General features: G+C 44.6%; 1 protein-coding gene across 8 annotated transcripts in view; it reads left to right on the top strand.

Annotated features, from left to right (window-relative positions):
* The window catches only part of LOC137300003 (supervillin-like), a 159761-nt gene that overhangs the window by 69279 nt on the left and 70620 nt on the right, over nt 1–19862 (top strand). For 6 of the 8 annotated variants that reach the window (XM_067969077.1, XM_067969075.1, XM_067969073.1 and 3 more), the window contains 5 exons: nt 6688–6934; nt 13322–13829; nt 16119–16347; nt 17409–17538; nt 19166–19210. In XM_067969077.1, coding sequence (XP_067825178.1) covers nt 6688–6934; nt 13322–13829; nt 16119–16347; nt 17409–17538; nt 19166–19210 — 1159 coding nt within the window. The remainder of the gene's footprint in view (nt 1–6687; nt 6935–13321; nt 13830–16118; nt 16348–17408; nt 17539–19165; nt 19211–19862) is intronic. The other 2 variants (XM_067969080.1, XM_067969076.1) reach the window with 1 other exon arrangement.

The raw sequence follows: 19862 nt of genomic DNA, 5'->3' as shown, positions 1-19862 counted from the left end.
CTTCCAACTTACAATTATTTAAGTTGTTCTCGAAGTGTTATGTTGTGTTGCACTTGTTTTCTGTGTACAGGAGCCAAAATCTCTTGATCTCATAGAAATATGAGGAAATCAAAGACAAATATGAGGATATGAAAGACAGAAAGAATTTGCATCAAGTAACATTTGTGTGCGTGATCAGTGAGGGACTGTGGGGAACCTGCTGGACTGCAGGGTGAGATTGTCCGGTTGAATGCTTCAACCCAGCAGCCTACTTTCCACTTCCTCATGCAGTATATCTGCAAGAGTATTCTTGCCAGCTGATATTACCTAGTTAACACGACAGAAGTGAATCGTCTTGTATTTGTGTGTCGACAGGCAGTTTGGGATGTTGTCAGTTCCTGTGGTGAGTGTAGCCCTTCTGGCTGTCAGCTGTTTGGAAATGGAAGTGAGGGGTGTCTATGTTTGGCTGTTTGTACCGATTTATAGTCTCCTTGATCATCCTCTTCAAGGTAATGAACTGTGCTGATTCTTTGAATATACCAAACATGGATGGTGTGTGTGTGAGTGAGGAGGAAAGAGGGAAGGAGTGGGACTGGGCCTTGTGAACAAACCAATAATTGGCAATGCTGGGGTCTGGAGTACCTCAGAAGGGATTCTTCAGTCCTGTCAAAGTATCCTCACTCCATTTTAAACAGATAGCACTGTACAATAACCCTAGTTGCAAACACACACTCACACTCGCACTCACGCTCGCTTGCTTACACACACGTTCACTCGCACAAATGTTCACATCTATACAAACAGCCAAATATTAGACACTCCTCACCTATCAGAACTCCAGAGCATTCACAGGGTAAAATACAGGGTAAATATATGTAATAGTTAAATAGTAGAGCCTAGAGTTTCTGATTGGTGTTATCAAGGCTAAGTGTCTTGGCCTCTCCTGTACTAAGGCACTGTGTAAAATGGTTGATCTGAATCTCACTCCAATAATAATTAACAAATTATGTATATGTATATTGCACATTAATGAGTTTTGACAACATACTTTTTTGTCGGATCAATAACTCCTGACATACCCCACCATTGACATCCTTTACACCGCCCGTACCCACCCGTTCATCCCAATTATGCCACACATTACCGATCCATTCACCCCAATTATACCACACAGCACCCACCACCTGACCTCAATTACCACAGTGTACCCAGCCACTAACCCCAGTTATACCACACAGTATCCAGCCACTAACCCCGGTTACACCACACTGTACCCAGCCACTAACCCCAGTTATACCACACAGTATCCAGCCACTAACCCCGGTTACACCACACAATATCCAGCCACTAACCCCAGTTATACCACACAATATCCAGCCACTAACCCCAGTTATACCACACTGTACCCAGCCACTAACCCCAGTTATACCACACTGTACCCAGCCACCAACCCTAGTTACACCACACTGTACCCAGCCACTAACCCCAGTTACACCACACTGTACCCAGCCACTAACCCCAGTTACACCACACAGTACCCAGCCACTAACCCCAGTTATACCACACAGTACCCAGCCACTAACCCCAGTTACACCACACAGTTCCCATCCACTAACCCCAGTTATTCCTTACAGTACCTCGCCACTGACTCAATTATGCCTCACAGTAGTCAGCTAAAGTTCCTAATTATACCCAGACTGTTGCTGGTTCAGTCTAACCAGTCCTATAATGGCTGTCTGTGAGAAAGCATTAACCATGGAATAACTTGATGAGTTTACACAATGCTAGTAATATAAGCAATGGCCTGGACAATTTACTCTTTAGTATGATTCAGAAGGCTTGTGCTGGTAAATGATAGTAATTTACAGAGAATCATGTGGCATTTGATGTACATGCAAAATATAAGTAAAGAGGTTGCATTTTTATAGCACTTCATCATGTCTTTTGGGTGGTCCTGAAGCTATATTTTTTTTAATGCAATCACTGTTGTTATGTAGGCAAGTATGTTGGCTAACTTGTGCACAGCAAAGTCCCACAAACAGCTGATGGCCAGAAAATTTGTTTTTAGTTGAGGGGGGAATGTTGGACAGAACATCAGGAGAACTCCTGCTTCAATTAGTGCCATGGGATTTTCTCCATCTGCCTAAGAATGGCAGATGGGACCTTGGTTTAATGATTCACCTGAAAGTTGGCACCTTTGACGATGCAGCACTCCTTCAGTATTCCACTGAGGCATCAGCCTAGATTATGTGCTTAAAGCCTGAAAAGGAGTTGAACGCACAGCATACTGACTCAGAGGCAAGAATGCTATCGAGTGATCCAGACCAAATCTGCACTCATTTGATGGTGCTCAAAATATATGGAAAGCATTAGTAAATGGCTTGTGGTATTCCCTGCAGTCACAAGGACGGAATTAGGAGAGATACTTCAGAAACTCACTCCACAGAAAGAATAGACATTATAGAGTCATAGAGTCATAGAGTTATACGGCACGGATAGAGGCCCTTCGGCCCATCGTGTCAGCGCCGGCCATCAAGCCCTGTCTACTCTAATCCCATATTCCAGCATTTGGTCCGTAGCCTTGTATGCTATGGCATTTCAAGTGCTCATCCAAATGCTTCTTGAATGTTGTGAGGGTTCCTGCCTCCACAACCCTTTCAGGCAGTGAGTTCCAGACTCCAACCACCCTCTGGGTGAAAAAGTTCTTTCTCAAATCCCCTCTAAACCTCCCGCCTTTTACCTTGAATCTATGTCCCCTTGTTATAGTACCCTCAACGAAGGGAAAAAGCTCCTTCGTATCCATCCTATCTGTGCCCCTCATAATTTTGTACACCTCAATCATGTCCCCCCTCAGCCTCCTCTGCTCCAAGGAAAACAAACCCAATCTTCCCAGTCTCTCTTCATAGCTGAAGCGCTCCAGCCCTGGTAACATCCTGGTGAATCTCCTCTGCACCCTCTCCAAAGCGATCACATCCTTCCTGTAGTGTGGCGACCAGAACTGCACACAGTACTCCAGCTGTGGCCTAACCAGTGTTTTATACAGCTCCATCATAACCTCCTTGCTCTTGTATTCTATGCCTCGGCTAATAAAGGCAAGTATCCCATATGCCTTCTTTACCACCTTATCTACCTGTTCCGCCGCCTTCAGGGATCTGTGAACTTGTACACCAAGATCCCTCTGACCCTCTGTCTTGCTTCGGGTCCTCCCATTCATTGTGTATTCCCTTGCCTTGTTAGTCCCTCCAAAGTGCATCACCTCGCACTTTTCCGGGTTAAATTCCATTTGCCACTGTTCCGCCCATCTGACCAACCCATCTATATCGTCCTGCAGACTGAGGCTATCCTCCTCGCTATTTACCACCCTACCAATTTTTGTATCATCAGCGAACTTACTGATCATACCTTTTACATTCATATCCAAGTCATTAATGTAGACCACAAACAGCAAGGGACCCAGCACCGATCCCTGTGGTACCCCACTGGCCACAGGCTTCCAGTCACAAAAACAACCTTCGACCATCACCCTCTGCCTTCTGCCACTAAGCCAGTTTTGTATCCAAAGTGCCAAGGCACCCTGGACTCCATGGGCTCGTACCTTCTTGACCAGTCTCCTGTGGGGGACTTTATCGAAGGCCTTACTGAAATCTATGTATACCACATCCACTGCGTTACCCTCATCCACACGCCTAGTCACCCCCTCAAAAAATTCAATCAAATTAGTCAGACATGATCTTCCCTTGACAAAGCCATGTTGACTATCCCTGAATAATCCTTGCTTCTCCAAGTGGAGACTAATTTTGTCCTTCAGAATTTTTTCCAATAATTTTCCTACCACTGATATTAGGCTCACTGGCCTGTAGTTCCCCGGTTTTTCCCTACTCCCCTTCTTGAATAATGGTACTACATTAGCGGTTCTCCAGTCCTCTGGCACATCCCCTGTGGCCAGAGAGGTTCTGAATATATGTGTTAGAAACCCCGCAATCTCCTCCTTTGCCTCACACAGTAGCCTGGGATACATTTCGTCCGGGCCTGGGGATTTATCCATTTTTAGGCCTGCTAAAACCGCCAATACCTCCTCCCGCTCGATGTTAATATGTTCGAGTATATCACAGTCCCCCTGCCGTATTTCTATGTCTACATCGTCCTTCTCCATAGTGAAAACAGATGCAAAAAATTCATTTAGAACCCCTCCTACATCTGCCGGCTCCACACACAGATTGCCATTTTTGTCCCTAATGGGCCCTATTTTTTCCCTAGTCATCCTCTTACCCTTAATATACTTATAAAACATCTTAGGATTTTCCTTTATTTTGCTCGCCAGTGTTATTTCATGGCCCCTCCTTGATCTCCTAATTTCTTTTTTAAGTATCCCCCTGCACTTTTTGTACTCCTCTAGGGCTTCCTCCGTCTTTAGCCTTTTGTATCTGCCAAAAGCCCTCCTTTTTTTCCTAATCCATTCTCGTATATCTCCTGACATCCAAGGTTCCCTGGAGTTCTTGGAACCACCCTTGACCTTTACGGGCACATGTTGCCATTGTATGGTCTCTATCTCCCTTCTGAAAGACTCCCATTGCTCCGATGCGGATTTTCCTACAAGCAGCTGATCCCAGTCGATTTTGGCCAGATCCTGCCTTATCCTATTAAAATCGGCCTTCCCCCAATTTAGAACCTTTATTTCCGGCCCCTCCCTATCCTTTTCCATGACCACCTTAAATCTCACCGAATTATGGTCACTGTCACCAAAGTGCTCACCTACTAGCACTTCTTCCACTTGGCCGGCCACATTCCCTAGAATTAGGTCCAGTACCGCCCCCTCTCTTGTAGGACTTTCTACGTGCTGGCTCAAAAAGCTCTCCTGGATGCACGTTAAGAATTTTGTACCCTCTAAGCCTTTTACACTCTGAGTATCCCAGTTAATATTGGGGAAGTTGAAATCCCCCACTATTATTACCCTATTATTTGCACAATTTTCTGAGATTTGCCTACATATCTGTTCCTCTATCTCCCCCTGACTGTTTGGGGGCCTATAGTACACTCCCATCAAAGTGCTTGCCCCCTTTTTGTTTTTAAGCTCCACCCATATGGCCTCATTAGAGGAACCTGCTAATATATCATCCCTCCTTATGGCAGTAATTGATTCTTTAATTAATATTGCGACCCCCCCTCCTCTTATACCTCCCCCTCTGTCTCGCCTGAAGATTCTGTACCCCGGAATATTGAGCTGCCAGTCTTGCCCCTCCCTCAACCATGTCTCTGTGACATCCAAAAGCTCTTTACAGCCAGTTAAGTACTTTTGAAGTATTATCATGATTGTAATGTAGGAAACGCGGCAGCCAATTTGTGCACAGCAAGCTCCCACAAACAGCAATGAAATAAATGATGAGATCATTTGTTTTAGATGTTGATTGAGGGATAAATGTTGGCCAGGATACGGGGGAGAACTCCCTTGCTCTTCGTCGAATGGTACCGTGGGATCTTTTATGTCCACCTGAGAGGGCAGATGGGGCTTCGGTTTAACGTCTCATCCCAAAGGCGGCACCTCCGACATTGCAGCACTCCCTCAGTACTACATAGGGCCACCTACTAGCCAGAGCAAGCAACTACAAAAACATAAGGATAGAAATCATTGTTAGCAGTATTACTGTACAAACACTTAATGTGCTCTTATTAAAATCTTCTCCCCACTATTTTAGTGGAGACCCACTTTGAGTGCTCCCGTTAAAATAGTGCATCATGGAATTCGATACGAGCGTATTAAACAATACTAATTATAATCTCTACCCTAGAGAATTTTAGATACTTGTCTGACAAAGGGTGAATAAAGGAATGTTCTGATTATTCACGGTAGTCTAGAAGTTTTCTTTTACAGTGATTTCAGTTCAGGGGCTACAAACCTCATCCCATCGAGGTTAAGGAGGGGTTAAATCTGCTGGGATTCCCATTACTGATGGCGATGCAGTGACATCTGCTGGAAAATGCATGTTTACAGCCCTCCTGTGAGAACGGGATTGGGCTTGGGTGTGTGATGATGATGGATTAGTCTGCAAACACCCATTGTCCGGACTCGCACATGGAGAATGACTCTGACACGGCCCCAGATGGCCAGTTGGAGCTGTGAAATTTGAGTATAGAAGATTATGGGGGGATCTGATCCAGGTGTTTAAAATGATAAGAAGGATTTGATAGGGTAGATACGGAGAAACTATTTCCTCTGGTGGGGGAATCAAGAACGAGGGGAAATAATAAATTTAGAACTAGGCCATTCTGGAGTGAAATCAGGAGGCACCTTTTCACACATAGGGCAGTAGAAATCTAGAACTCTCCCCAAATGGCTGTGGATGCTGGGTCAATTGGAGCTTTCAGGACTGAGATTGATAGATTTAAAACCCACCCAAAATCATGGGAGAGGCAGAAAACCAGATTAAAAACCCAAGTCAATTTTGGGGGGACAAAATCTGGGAAATTTCTTTTCGAATCCCTATGGCGATCGAAACTAGTCCCAGAGATCACACTGGCCCTCACAATTCTATGCAGTACCTATCTTTTGAACGAGGTAATCTCCGCCTCAGCCAGAAACCGGTCCAGCACAACCCAGGAGACAGTCAACACTGTCCGAAGAGGAGGAAGGGATTAAATTGAAAAACATTTTTGTAAAAAATTGCTCGATTTTCTGTTTCTTCTCTGACCGATTGTAAACTCTGCTGTTAGTCTCTCCAGGGCACAGTCACCAAAGGAGCGGGATGTGGACGGAACAAAGAGCAGTGCAATTGAGCAGGAGGCTGAAGGGAGAGGGGACGAGAGTTCAAAGCTGACTCTGAACCAGAAGATGGCCCTATTCAACAGCCTGTGTCAGCCCCTGCCCAAGAAGATGCCCGCACAGGAAGTGGGTAACGGGCGCAGACAGAAAGGGGCTCGGTATCGCACCCAGCCCATCACCATCAGTGAAGTCCAGCTGGTAAACACTACTTTCATTTCAATGTTACTGAGATGATAAGCAGAATCGTTACCTTCACTTGTTGCTCTGTCACATTAAAGGGTCCTTAAATGCCCTGAGTGTTTGTGCAATGAATCATCACTGAATGTGTTTGCTTATAAAAGTTTTAACACTTTATTTAAAGATTTTAAAATTAGATTGCAGTTCCCCTCATGGCTTGGTTATCAAAGACGACATGTTAACTGAGCCAAGCAGACCAAAAGGTCTCTCATCCAATCCCTGGGCTGTGCCAGTTGATATAAGCCAGGGCATCAGTTGGGGTACTACAATTAACTCCCTTATGCCACAGAGAGGGAAAATCAGCCACGATTTCTGCTGGAAAATGTATGGACGTCAGGTGAGGATGGGATGAGGCTTAACTGTGATGCCTTCTACAGTCAAATAGCCTGCTGACACTGTACAGGGTCACATTTGAAGAATGACCATTTGGGAAAGGAACTGTGGCATTCAAGGCCCCCCGAGAGCTGATCCCCTGGATGGGTCAGCGCTTTAGGGAAGGGAGAAAAAGATAATTAAATAAAATTAGTGTGGAATATTTAGTTTGTTGGAAAACATACCTGAAAATATAATTACAAAATGAAACGCTGTGCCGTCAGTCCAGAAAACTGTCCTTTGACCAACTCTCGTCCCCAAGGTCTTTATAAATGTCTGTGAGGGAGACTTAATAGTATTTTCAGATGGCCAATTATAGAGACTCAATTACAGTGAGATTCGGAACACAAGAAAATGCCCCAGTTTCTCATTTCTGTTTATTTAAATGGAACCAACGACGGCTGGTAACATAAGGCGGAGAAAACGCAGGTAACAAACCAGGTAAAAAATAAAGGTAACCAAAGGAACCATTCAACCAACTCATGATTAAATTTATAGTTTCAATGTTCAAAAGCCCAAATACGCTGACCTTAAATTGTAGGGTGTATTTTATAACAGGCACTACTGGCAAGTGAAGATGAACAAATTTGGAAAATATATCCTTATGTCAACGTGGCTCAGTTGGCAGCATGTGAGTCAGCAGGTTGTAGGTTCAAAACCCCACTACAGGCCTTGAGCGTATAATCTAGACTGACACTTCAATGCAGTGGTGAGGGAGTGCTGCACTGTCGGAGATGTTAAACCCCAGGCCCCTCTGCCTGTAAAGGATCCCACAGCAGGATTTGAAGAAGAGCAGGGAGTTCCCCCAGTGTCCTGGGCAACATTCCTTTCTCAATCGCAACACCAAGAACAGCTTAAGTAGTCATTCATTCATTTGCCGTTTGTGGGACCTTGCTGTGCGCAAATTGGCTGTTGCATTTACCTACATAACAATAGTGACTGCACTTCAAAATAATTCATTGGTTGTGAAGCGCTTTGGGGCATTGAGAGTGGGATAAGGTGCTTTCTTTCTTATATTTCTTATATTTGAGAAACCTGAAAAAGAAAATTTTAGCTAACTGGGCAGTCTTGTATTGCCGTTTCTGATTCCCTTGATACTAATTCCCATTGACCTTCAAATTACCCTGTGTGAATATTAGCAAAAGGTCCCAAAGTGTTCACAAAGGAGCAGATTACACATTAAGCCTGAATTGAGAGAATGTTGGGGAAGTGACCAAAAGCCTGGTCAAAGGCGCAGATTTGAGAAGTCTCTTCAAGGTAGAGACAGGGGTGTGGCAAGACAGAAATGTTTAGGAAGAGATTTCCAGAGTGCCAGCTTGTCATGACTGGATGGAGTGGAGAGGGCAGGGCAGGGCGAGCCCATACAATCGTTCAGACTCGGAAGAACAGAGGTTGAGAGCCACAGAAGGATGCAGAGCGAGAGTGGCACAAGGCCATGGAATGAAGATTTTGAACAAATGTGCTGAGGGTTGAGGAAATAGTGGAGGTCAGCAAGGACAAAGGATTAGGGGAGCGGGGTTTAGTACAGGATAGGGGAGTGAGGTTTAGTATGGGATGGGGAGTGGGATTTAGCACAGAATGGGGAGCGAGGCTTAGTGCGGGGTTTAGTACGGGATAGGGGAGCGGGGTTTAGTACGGGATAGGGGAGTGGGGTTTAGTCCGGGATAGGGGAGAGGGGTTTAGTCCGGGATAGGGGAGCGGGGTTTAGTCCGGGATAGGGGAGCGGGGTTTAGTCCGGGATAGGGGAGCGGGGTTTAGTCCGGGATAGGGGAGCGGGGTTTAGTCCGGGATAGGGGAGCGTGGTTTAGTCCGGGATAGGGGAGCGGGGTTTAGTACGGGATGGGGGAGCGGGGTTTAGTACGGGATGGGGGAGCGGGGTTTAGTCCGGGATGGGGGAGCGGGGTTTAGTCCGGGATGGGGGAGCGGGGTTTAGTCCGGGATAGGGGAGCGGGGTTTAATACAGAATGGGGGAGCAGGATTTGTTATGAGATAGGATGCATGTGGTGGAGTTTTAGATAAATTGGTGTTCGTGTAAGGGGGATTTCGGGACGTGTTCATTTGAAAATCCTTTGGTCATTACTTTACTGTAGGTGTTAATCCATTTGTTTTAATGTGTTAACACCTCCGCTAAAATAGTGGTCAGAGGAATTCCACACGTTCACTGATATTTACACAATGCAATTTCAGGACCAGTGTTCCTGCGTTTTCTTTTTCAAACTGCCTCCTTTTCATCATCTACAGGAGGGAGACCAGGAGTCTGGGTGAAATGACGTGAGATTTTACTGTTGGGGGTGGGTGGGGGTGGAATGCAGTGAATTGTTTGGAGAGAATCCTAACCCGGGAATAATTGGTTTTCTTTCTTCTAATCTGCAAACTTCATAAAGCTTTTATCATAAAATGTTAACAATCAAGCCTGAAATCCTAATGTATTATTCTTCATTCAACAAACTCCATATAAACATGGATGAAAATTGCACTCGAGTCATAGCTAGTCCCTTATATTTAAAGAAGAAAATAGATAACAATAAAAATGTTGAGGCTGGTGTGTTTTTATCTGTAAGAAAGACTTGCATTTATATAGCGCCTTTCACGACCTCAGGAAGTCCCAAAGCGCTCTACAGTCAATTAAGTACTTTTGAAGTGTAGTCACAGTTGTAATGTATGAAACGCAACAGCCAAATTGCACACAGCAAGATCCCACAAACAGTAATGAGACAATGACCAGATCATCTGGTTTTCATTTAGTTATTGGTTAAAGGATAAATATTAGTTGGGGCACTGGGGAGAACTCCTCTACTCTTCAAATAGTTCCATGGGATCTTTTGCTTCCACCTGGGGCCTCGGTTTAACATCTCATCCAAAAGGCGGCACCTTCGACAGTGCAGCACTCCCTCTGTACTGCACAGAAGTGCCAGCCCTAGCTTATGTATTCAGGTCTCTGGAAGGAGACTTGAACCCACAACCTTCTGACTCAGAAGGCAGGAGTGCTACCACTGAGCCACGGCTACTGCATGTAGAGTAGTGTGTTTAGTCATTGTACTGGTAGTGGTGGCAGATTGAGTCTGATCTTCTTCATGGCTACATGTGGAAGTCCAATAGGAGCAATTATAAGGAATGCCTTTACCTTCAAGGTAACCATAACTAGAGAACCAACAGAGGAGTTAATAGCCCCAGGAAGGAGCCAGAAAAACTGTCCCGATAGAGCCCATTTTCAGATGATCTTTCCAGGGCTACCATTCATTAACAGCCAGACTCTGTCCTGTTCCAAATACAGTTTCCCTCTCAAAAAAGAGCTTTCGGAAGACCTCCAAGCAACTGATATCCATCTCACCAGGCTCTGAGATCAAAGCTTGACCTACAACACTGGGCTTGTGGCAGCAGGCATCTTTTGTTGTCTCAGATATCTGGCTTTTTGAGGTCCTCACAACTGAATCTGTTAACATTATGGTCAGCCTACATTTCAACCGGAGTAGATGGCTGTCCATTTGAAGAGGCTTCTCAGTGGTTGAAAGTCAGCGTCAGTTTTCTGGCAGGTGTCCAACTACAACTTCCTTGACATCTGACTCACTAGCAGGGCATATGACACATTCTCCTCAATAAACAATCCATTAGCAATGAAATTAAAAGCTGTGCCTTCCCATGAATTCTCTTGCCGATTGTTTATTAGAGAATAATTCCTCTGTTTTTCATTAAAAAGTCCCTCATGCTTTTCGTCCTGTTCCATTCAAATGACCTAGAAAAAGAGGTGCTCTTAATTTCTATCTGTTTCCTTTCTGCCCATAGTTAAGGCAGGATTTTTTTTGCTGCCGAGGTTGAGGGGAGGGGGAGAGAGGTTGTAATTTGACCCATCCATTTGCTGAATGGGGCTAGATTTCCTGCCTATTCAAATATTCTGTGGGAAGAAAACCAGGCTCTTAACTGCTGGAATCTCAGCTGTGTAAGGACATTACTAATGCGAAATGAATTAGAACAGGGTGGGGCAAAGCTAAAAAAGAAGGTTTTGCTGAAATGATTCACTTTTGTTCACTGCGAAAAAAAAACATCAGGTGTGAGGAATTGGCACTGGATCATGAATTTAACTTCAAGTCTTAACAACATTTTAGAGAAATGTAAGAATTTGAGAAGCACGGCAGGATTCTCTTCCAGGTAGGAGCTGGTCGATTTGCTTCTGTATCTAAAGGCATAGCTGGCTTTAACAGTTTAGATCATTCAGTTTGATATAAACTGCATGACTGATGAAATACACATTAATGAAACTGTTCTATTAACTGTTAAAAAAAAACTTGGGCTCCCCAAGAATGAATTTTGTCAAGGAGGGAAATGTGCAAAATATCAAATTACAACTGCTGTTTGTGCAAACTTGACTGGTGGAGGCAAGTACAAGTTTTCGGGAACTAAAAGGTCTCCACATCCTCACTTGCTTTCGACAGGTTTGCTTGCGTTACTGGCAGCCTTCAATCATAAATAATAGGCAAGCTGTCATCGGAGTAGTTGGTTTATTTATCAAGTACACATATGTGATTTGCATGAGTGTAGTAGTTGACATCATGAGCTCCAAGTGCTAAGAGTGGGTCTATGAACCCACAACTTTCTGACCTAGAGGCCAGAGTGCTACCAACTGAGCCAACCCTATACTTGCTTGGTTGCTAAGGATGTTGATCTATAGGCAGGAACTACTTAACATTTTCACTATGGCTTGCCTTACAATCTGGAGGAAATGAAGTATGCAATGAGTTACGGCAGTTTTGTTTAGCTGGTGTGCATGTTTAAGCTGTGGTTGATTGACACGTTAACCTGCCAGCTTCATTTGAGTTGAGTTTCAATATTTCTCAGCTGGGCTGCCAGGCAAAATGTCTTGTTTATAGCAGTGCTCCACATCAGGGAGGGGAAAGTGGACATTGTCCAGTAGGAGAATAACAAGTGTACCTTCAGTGGGCCAATTGCAGAAGGCATTCATCGAGACACTTACGACCTCAACAGAATTTCCCTTTGGGCTGAAGCAGAACTGATAGAGTGAGAGGACGGGCAGGGAGAGCTGGAGAAATTGGGGGCTCAATTAAAAATCTTCCACAAGAATTTGGATCAGGTCAGTAGAAACACTGAGGCTAATTTGACTTCAGATTGCTCAGACATGTTTCCTGTGGACATGTAGCCCGTGGCAACAAATACAGATACTGTCAGATGTATAGAGCAAATGTGCGACCTGTCCTGATTTTAGTCAAGTACTGTGCTCGCCAATGGGCTGGATCAGAAGTGTGGTAAGTTAGATTAATTTCTACCGATCCAGACGCTCTCAGGCAGAACAATGCAATTTTTGTGTTTGGGTTCCCTAGACCCAGATTGCGATTGGTTCTATCATACTGCTGAATTCTTTACTGGTGAGTAAATCATAATTTTGAACCTGTGTCCAGTAGGCAGCCAATGTAGAACTCTTATGGCAGTTTCATCCCGCTAACTTGCCATCAGTGGCACCTGACAATTTAAAGGCCACAAAGTTTGCACCATTAACGTTGAGGGCCCAAATTTTCATGGGTTCTAATAGCTGCTGTTGGAAGCAGGGCAAAAACATGGGCGCCATCCTACTAGGCCTCAAATGGCCCTATAGGGACCAGCACACTGCAAACAAAATCAGGGACATTGACATGGGGCGTGAGTCTCTGCTTGAGCACTGTCCTCCCTGTTGACATTGGCATTGTTCATGACACGAATCAGCCCCCATGTTTCTTTAGGCTTGATCTGAATTCAGGTTTCAATTCAAATAGCCCCCCGCCCCCCCCAACCACTTGGTTCTCTCTGGAGGTCATCTTGCTCCATCTAGCCCCCTCCACTCTGTAAGGTAAGCCAATCAAGTTAATCATTTTCAAATGGCCACGGATTAAAGGCCCGGATTATGGACTCAAATCGCAGTTAACAAAACCCTGAAGAGCTTGCCACATATCAGTCATAGAATAATTAATACAAGTGTCACACTTTCAGCTCCAGGAGCTACCGGAACAACCGCCTCAACCTCTGCCCAACTCACAAGTGCAGATCCCTACAGACAAAGCAGCATCGGACGTTTTAAGCCAGCCTGCAGCCCAGAAGGGGATCGTGAAGCCTGAAATAATGTCAACTGTGCCATTCACCAGGTCCGAGTGCAGCAGAGAGGCAGCTACTGCGGGAAGTGGGGAGACACCCAAGGAAGTTAAAGGAATATTGAAAACACGAAGTGTCAACAAGGAGGGAGATAAAAGGTCAGAGGGTCACGTCCTGCAGGAGCAGCCTGGGAAATATGAGGCCAGCATCATACCCAAGGTACTGGCAGAGAGCAGTTTCATTCCAAGTGCACTGTGTGGACAGTACAGAGAGGAACACACCACAGACATGACCGACATAAGCCAGGAGCTGGAGAGAAGGGGAGGTGAAGTAAAATTAACTGTGGAAGATGTTTTAGAGAAACAAAACTCTACTGAAGTGCAAGAGGGCGAACAGAGAGAAACAGCAGGTAATTACAATTTCATGTTTCACCGCTTATTTCTTTAGTTCTAATGTTGGTTATTGTACATCAAGTCACTTACCCTGAAATAAAGGCCTGGTTGCTCGGTTTGTGTTGTAATCACTTTCCTGAGCAAAAGTGAGGGTTTGAATACATTGGGACTTCTCTAGGTGCTTTTATACTTACCAGGGACTGAAGGTACATGCAGGTCTCTCTCCATTGGCTGCGTGGAGGTCCAAGTACAGAAATCACTAAAAGCTAATGGACAGGTACAAAAATTAATTAAAAAGGCTAATGGAATGTTGGACTTCAACTCAAGAGGGTTGGAATACAAAGGGGTGGAAGTTATGCTAAATGTGTACAGGGGTCTGGTTGGACCCCATCTAGAGTAGTGTGTTCAATTCTGGGCACTGCACCTCAGGAAGGATATGTTGGCCTTAGAGAGGGTGCAGCACAGATTCACCAGAAGCCGAGGCTAAAAGGGTTAAATTATGAGGACAGGTTCCATAGACTAGGCTTGTATTCCCTTGAATGTAGACGATTAAGGGGTGATCTAATTGAGGTTTTTAAGATGATTACAGGAGTTGTTAGGGTAGATAGAGATAAACTATTTCCTCTGATGGGCAAGTCCAGTACAAGTAACCTTAAAATTAGAGCTAGGTCATTCAGGGGTGATGTCAGGAAGCACTTCTTCACACAAAGGGCAGTAGAAATCTGGAACTCTCTTCCCCCAAAAAGTTATTGAGGCTCAGTCAATTGAACATTTCAAAACTGAGGTTGATAGATTTTTGTTAGGCAAGGGTACTAAGAGTTACGGACCAGGGTGGGTAAATGGAGTTAAGATACAGAGCAGCCACGATCTAATTGAATGGCGGAACAAACTCGGAGGGTGTCCCATAGTGTGGTCAGGCCCAGGCTCCAAAATTGGAACCCAGCTCCACAGTCCGAATACAAAAGTGAGAAAGCGAGGCTGAAAGGTCGATCTCTGCAAACAGGATACAGTGGTATAACATCACCTTCGACATTCTACCACTTTCCTTCTAGAACATCAGCCGCATTCCTTGCAGCCTGATCATTGTCAACAGGTTGGAGATTTGTAATTAACTCAGTTCATTTTGCCCATTTTTGCCCATAAATATGAATGGAATGAGGGCAGAAACGGAAAACCCTGCTCATTAGTTAATAAGACCACAAAGATTTTCGATGCACTTTCAGTGGGAGCAAAGCAAACGTTGGAACATTGGAAAGGAAAATGGGCAACACTCGTACTCCTTGAATGGTGTTGAAATAGGGAAGGATGAAGCTGAAAGAGACCTGGGAATCAACATTCAACATGTCCAAACAATGCAGGGCAACTATCAACGAAGCCAATAGAAGGTTGAGTTACATTACCGAAACAGTAGAATCTAAGTCAGAGGAAGTGTAATCACACTGCTGTGGCTTGACTGCACCTTAAATACTGCATCCAGTTCTGGTCCTCGAGAAACAATTGAGCGTTCAAAAAAAGGGAATGTTCCCGAGTGTCAAAGCTCCGAGTTATGAGGAGAGACTGGGAAACCTTGGGCTTTCCAGGCTTGAAAGGAGGCACCTGAAAGGTGATCTCGTAGAGGTATATAATGTGGTAAAAGGAATGGAAAAGGTAAATCTGGACTACTACTTATAATTAAATTGCTAGAGTAACACAAAGGGACGTAGGTTCATACCTGTAAAAGGCAAATTTAGGACTGATGCTGAGAAATCTTCTTCACACAGAAAATGATTAACACATGAAATGAACTCCCAGATAGTGGAGGTGTAAAACCTGACATCATTTAAGAAACAAGTAGACATAGCAATGGATGGACTTTAGGGTCATATGAACCAAGATTGGATGAATTAAGATGGGCTGAATGGCCTTCCTCATCCGTAATTATATTGTGAACTCGAGCCTAGAGAAAGGAAAAATCAGCTCGGATTCCTGTTCCTGATGGTGATTTAGTGATTGCTGCTGTAAAGCATTTGGATGTGGGCACTGGGTGAAGACTGGATTAGGCTCGCCTATGAATGGCCTGTTAATACTCTCACTGTATAGGTTCCGCTCCTTGAGCAAGGGTTACTTGGGAGGGGAGACAAGATGGGGGAGGGTGGAGAGAGTGGGGAGAGAGTATTTGTTAAAAGAGCTTTAGAATTAAATATAAATAATAATGGCAAGTAGTGCAGCTTCGATATATTCTGTGTACACTGTTAGGACCAGTGTAGATGCTGATGCTTCTTTTGTTATTGTGTTAATTTAAACAAATTTCCATTCCATTAATGCAGACACTGAAAAATTAGAAGTGTCGACATACGACATTTTTGTAACACCACCCTCCTCGCCGCCATGGCAACAGGCGGACAGCCAATCCTCGCCGCCATGGCAAAAGGCCGATAATCACTCCACGCCACAGAACCAAGAGCAAGTGGAAGAGAAAAGCGACCTGGACCTTGAAGAGGACAATGCGGAAGAGGCCCCAACTCCAATTAATGTGGGAGCATCTGTTAAAGACAGGTACAGAGATTGAGAATGGATCTGCTCTACCCTTCAGTTATATTCTAATCCCTCCTGCTGTTCCCTCCTCTTTTTTGTGTCTCCTCCTCTGATTGTTTTGCTGGGATACAGTTTCATAAGCTCTGAATATCCTCTAGTACAGTGCCCACTTGGCCACTCCTGTGAGCCAGGAGAGCAGGAATTGGCATGCTAGTCAACTGTGGAAGGCATCATAGCTGAGTATTATCCTGTTCTCACTCGACACCCTCATAGGTGCACTTTATAGTAAGGGTAACTAGGCAGTGATCGTGGCCAGGAAACCTGGCTGAGCTTTCACTCCCTAACCCAAGGGCAATTGGGGCAATTGTAGTGCCCCCCTACTGCCCCTCTGTCAGAGATCAGCTAATAATAAGACCACTGCGACCTAATCAGACTGGCCTGTCCCCCAGTACGGTGTAATCAGCACTGCCCCGCCTTATTGCACAGAATGCTCTGCAGTACCATCAAAAAATGTGTAAGAACATGAGTATTGAAAAGAATTGTCTCATTTATATAGTCAGGTAATGGACAGAACCAGACTCTGACCATGATTTGATACTAACCAGGGCCTGCTCCCTGCTAGCATCTTTTTATTAAACAGCATGTGTCAAGGAAATAATTTTAAGGTACGGTTTCCATTTGAATAGAAAGTGTTTACTTAATGTAAGCTGCCTGCTTCCTATGTTAAAGATACTCATGACCAGGGTGTGAGGGGTGAGTGTGTGTCTGTCACCAATATGCTCTACACCAGGCTGTGAGGGGTGATTGTACTATAGTGTGTCACTAATAGTGAGTGTGCTCCACACCAGGCTGTGAAGGATGATTGTACTATAGTGTGTCACTAATACTGAGTGTGTTCCACACCAGGCTGTGAGGGGTGATTTGTACTATTGTGTGTCACTAATACTGAGTGTGCTCCACACCAGGCTGTAAGGGGTGATTGTACAATAGTGTGTCACTAATACCGAGTGTGCTCCACACTAGGCAGTGAGGGGTGATTTGTACTATAGTGTGTCACTAATACTGAGTGTGCTCCACATCAGATTGCATAAGCTGAAAAGTGGGGAAGAGCAGTGGAAGAATAAATCGAACAAGAAGCAGAGCAATGTCCTTGTCCCACTGACCGAACGCTGCAGCCAGCTTCAACAGGCCGAGGGTGCCTGGAAGAAAAAGGTAACAAAGCCATGCAGGGTCAGAGTTGAGACTGTTGGGCGTGTAATGTGCTGGCTGAGGAATATTCAGATAAAAATGAAATGTAATCCTTGGAGCTAATGGCGACAAATACTGGGACAGAAATCATAAATACCAGGAAAATTAAATCTGATGCTTTATAATCAATCCAGTGTTAACAGGGGCTGCTACACAATGCATTGCACATTGGTCTAAATATACCACACAGCCTAGCTGGTGATAGCACCCTGCTCATACCAATGAATAACATTTCTTTCTCAGTCAAGTTTACTTTAGCAGCAGATACAGGAGGAGAAGTTGTCTGTTTTATTTAGGTTTCTTCCTGCTTGGGTTATTGCACTGATGGGCAGATATACTGTATCTATAATTAATGTTAAAAAAAATAGCTCCATGTGTGTCCAGAATTAGGGAGACCGACTCTGTAATTAAGCCATTCATTTTATGACGTGCAATATTCACCAGCAGCCAGAGCCATAACCTTTAAAGTCCAGGAAATAGCTCTTGATGCTGTTTACCTCTTTTATGTTGTGACTGCAACATTGATGTTATTAAACCCAAGTCCTCTGATGGCTCATCTTTTTAAAGCAGTGAGTCACTGAGCCGTACAAGCCAGTAAGGTCACAGGTCTGATCTCTGGTCTGCGCTGAGCTAGCTGATGGCAGCTGGTGGAAATGTTGCTTTTTAGCTTTAGTAACCCTGGGCTTGGAAAGGAAATATTGATCAGGGATTAAACTTTGCAAAGTATATCAAGGTTAAAGAGTATGCTTGAGCGGTTTTTATATTTGTCAGTGAAGCTCATTCATCAATGCTAGATTGCATTTGAAACAAGCATCTTGCAACCATCCAGATGTCTACAGTGCAGCAGCCACATCACCTGAACAGTTCATTGGATTTGAACCATCCTCCTGGGGTTCCTTTTGAGATATCTCAAATAATAAATCGTTTCCTCAGTCTTCCTCGTTTGAAATCTGAATATCACCCGTCCACAGCTCTGCAATGGGACATCGGCAGCCGAAAGATGAAAGTAGTCATGATTTTTTTTTTTACATCAAGTATAAGGTGCAGCAGAGAGCGGGGTCAAGAATTACCGTTCTGAAATTGGGGTCCCTGAGAGTAGCCAAGGGGAATGTGCAGTGTTGCTGTTGATTATTCGATAGCTTGTTGTTCATCTGAGGCTGCATCCAGCCCCCTGTCATTCCAGTGATGTCCTAGGTGCAGCTGGGTGAAGGACCAGAGCTCTTGCTCTTTCTGAGTAGTTATGTTGTAAGTGCTGTGGAGGCCTTTACCACTCTTACAACATCAATAAGCACAGTTCCGATCTGCAGGTCCTTCTGCGTTGGGTTATTATTGACTATTGAGAAGGTTCGTCAGTTGATTTGCCAGCTAGGGAATTCAGCTGAAATCCGGATCAAGGAAGAACTCATTTCCTCATTTCCTGCTCCTTAACTTCCATCACACATGCCCTTCCCCCAACCCCTGCTTCCTTTTGTTTCAAAATCCTCGGGCAGCATGCTTTGCTAATTGATTGCGTGTGTTCGCCCTCTCCTCCAATAACCTTTTCCTTCCTATACACCTCTGTCTCTCTCTGTCCTTTTCTTCCCGACTGTAGGGAGAAGATGGGAAGCTGAATATTGCAGAGCAGTCACAATACTGGGTAAGAGCACAGGTTCGACAAAGTCTATTTGGAAGAAAGAAAACAAGCTGAAAGCCAGGAACAAATTGTTTTGCACGGTTGAGTGAAATGCGTTAAATTGGCCAAACCCGTCTCAATCCCTCCCCCGCCAAACCTGTCCACATCCCATACACTGAACTCTCCTCCCTCCCAATTGAAACCATGAGTTGTAGGAACAGGCAAGCGTTAATTTGACTGATGGATTCCAGTCTGGGGTTTGCAATCTGCTAAACTCTTGTTGATTTTTCGTGTCGCTCCTTATAGTTCGCAGTAGATGTTGTCCACCCTAATGCTGTCGGTGTGGGCTCTCTCCCTGGTTACTGCACAGTAACAAGCATGTACCAAATTAAAAGCAGCAGTTACAGAAAATAACCAGGTCCTGCAGTCGGACTGCAGCGGTTCAAGAAGGCGGCTTACCACCATCTTCTCAAGGGATGGGCAGTAAATGCTGGCCTCGCCAGCGTCGCCCACCTCCCATGAACGAATAAAAAAAGAGTCACACACAAACAGGTCCGTAGACCGATTGACATGTCACAGTCATACACTGTAGTAAAATCCTAAATAGATACCGAAATCTCAGTGTAATTTGTAAAATTAAGTAAAGCTCATCACCACTCCAACCCGCTTCCTATAA

This window comes from Heptranchias perlo, chromosome 30 (genome assembly GCF_035084215.1).
Source record: "Heptranchias perlo isolate sHepPer1 chromosome 30, sHepPer1.hap1, whole genome shotgun sequence".
NCBI lineage: Eukaryota > Metazoa > Chordata > Chondrichthyes > Hexanchiformes > Hexanchidae > Heptranchias > Heptranchias perlo.
Note: the sequence above shows the minus strand (reverse complement) of the source record. Positions and strands in the feature narration are given on the sequence as shown.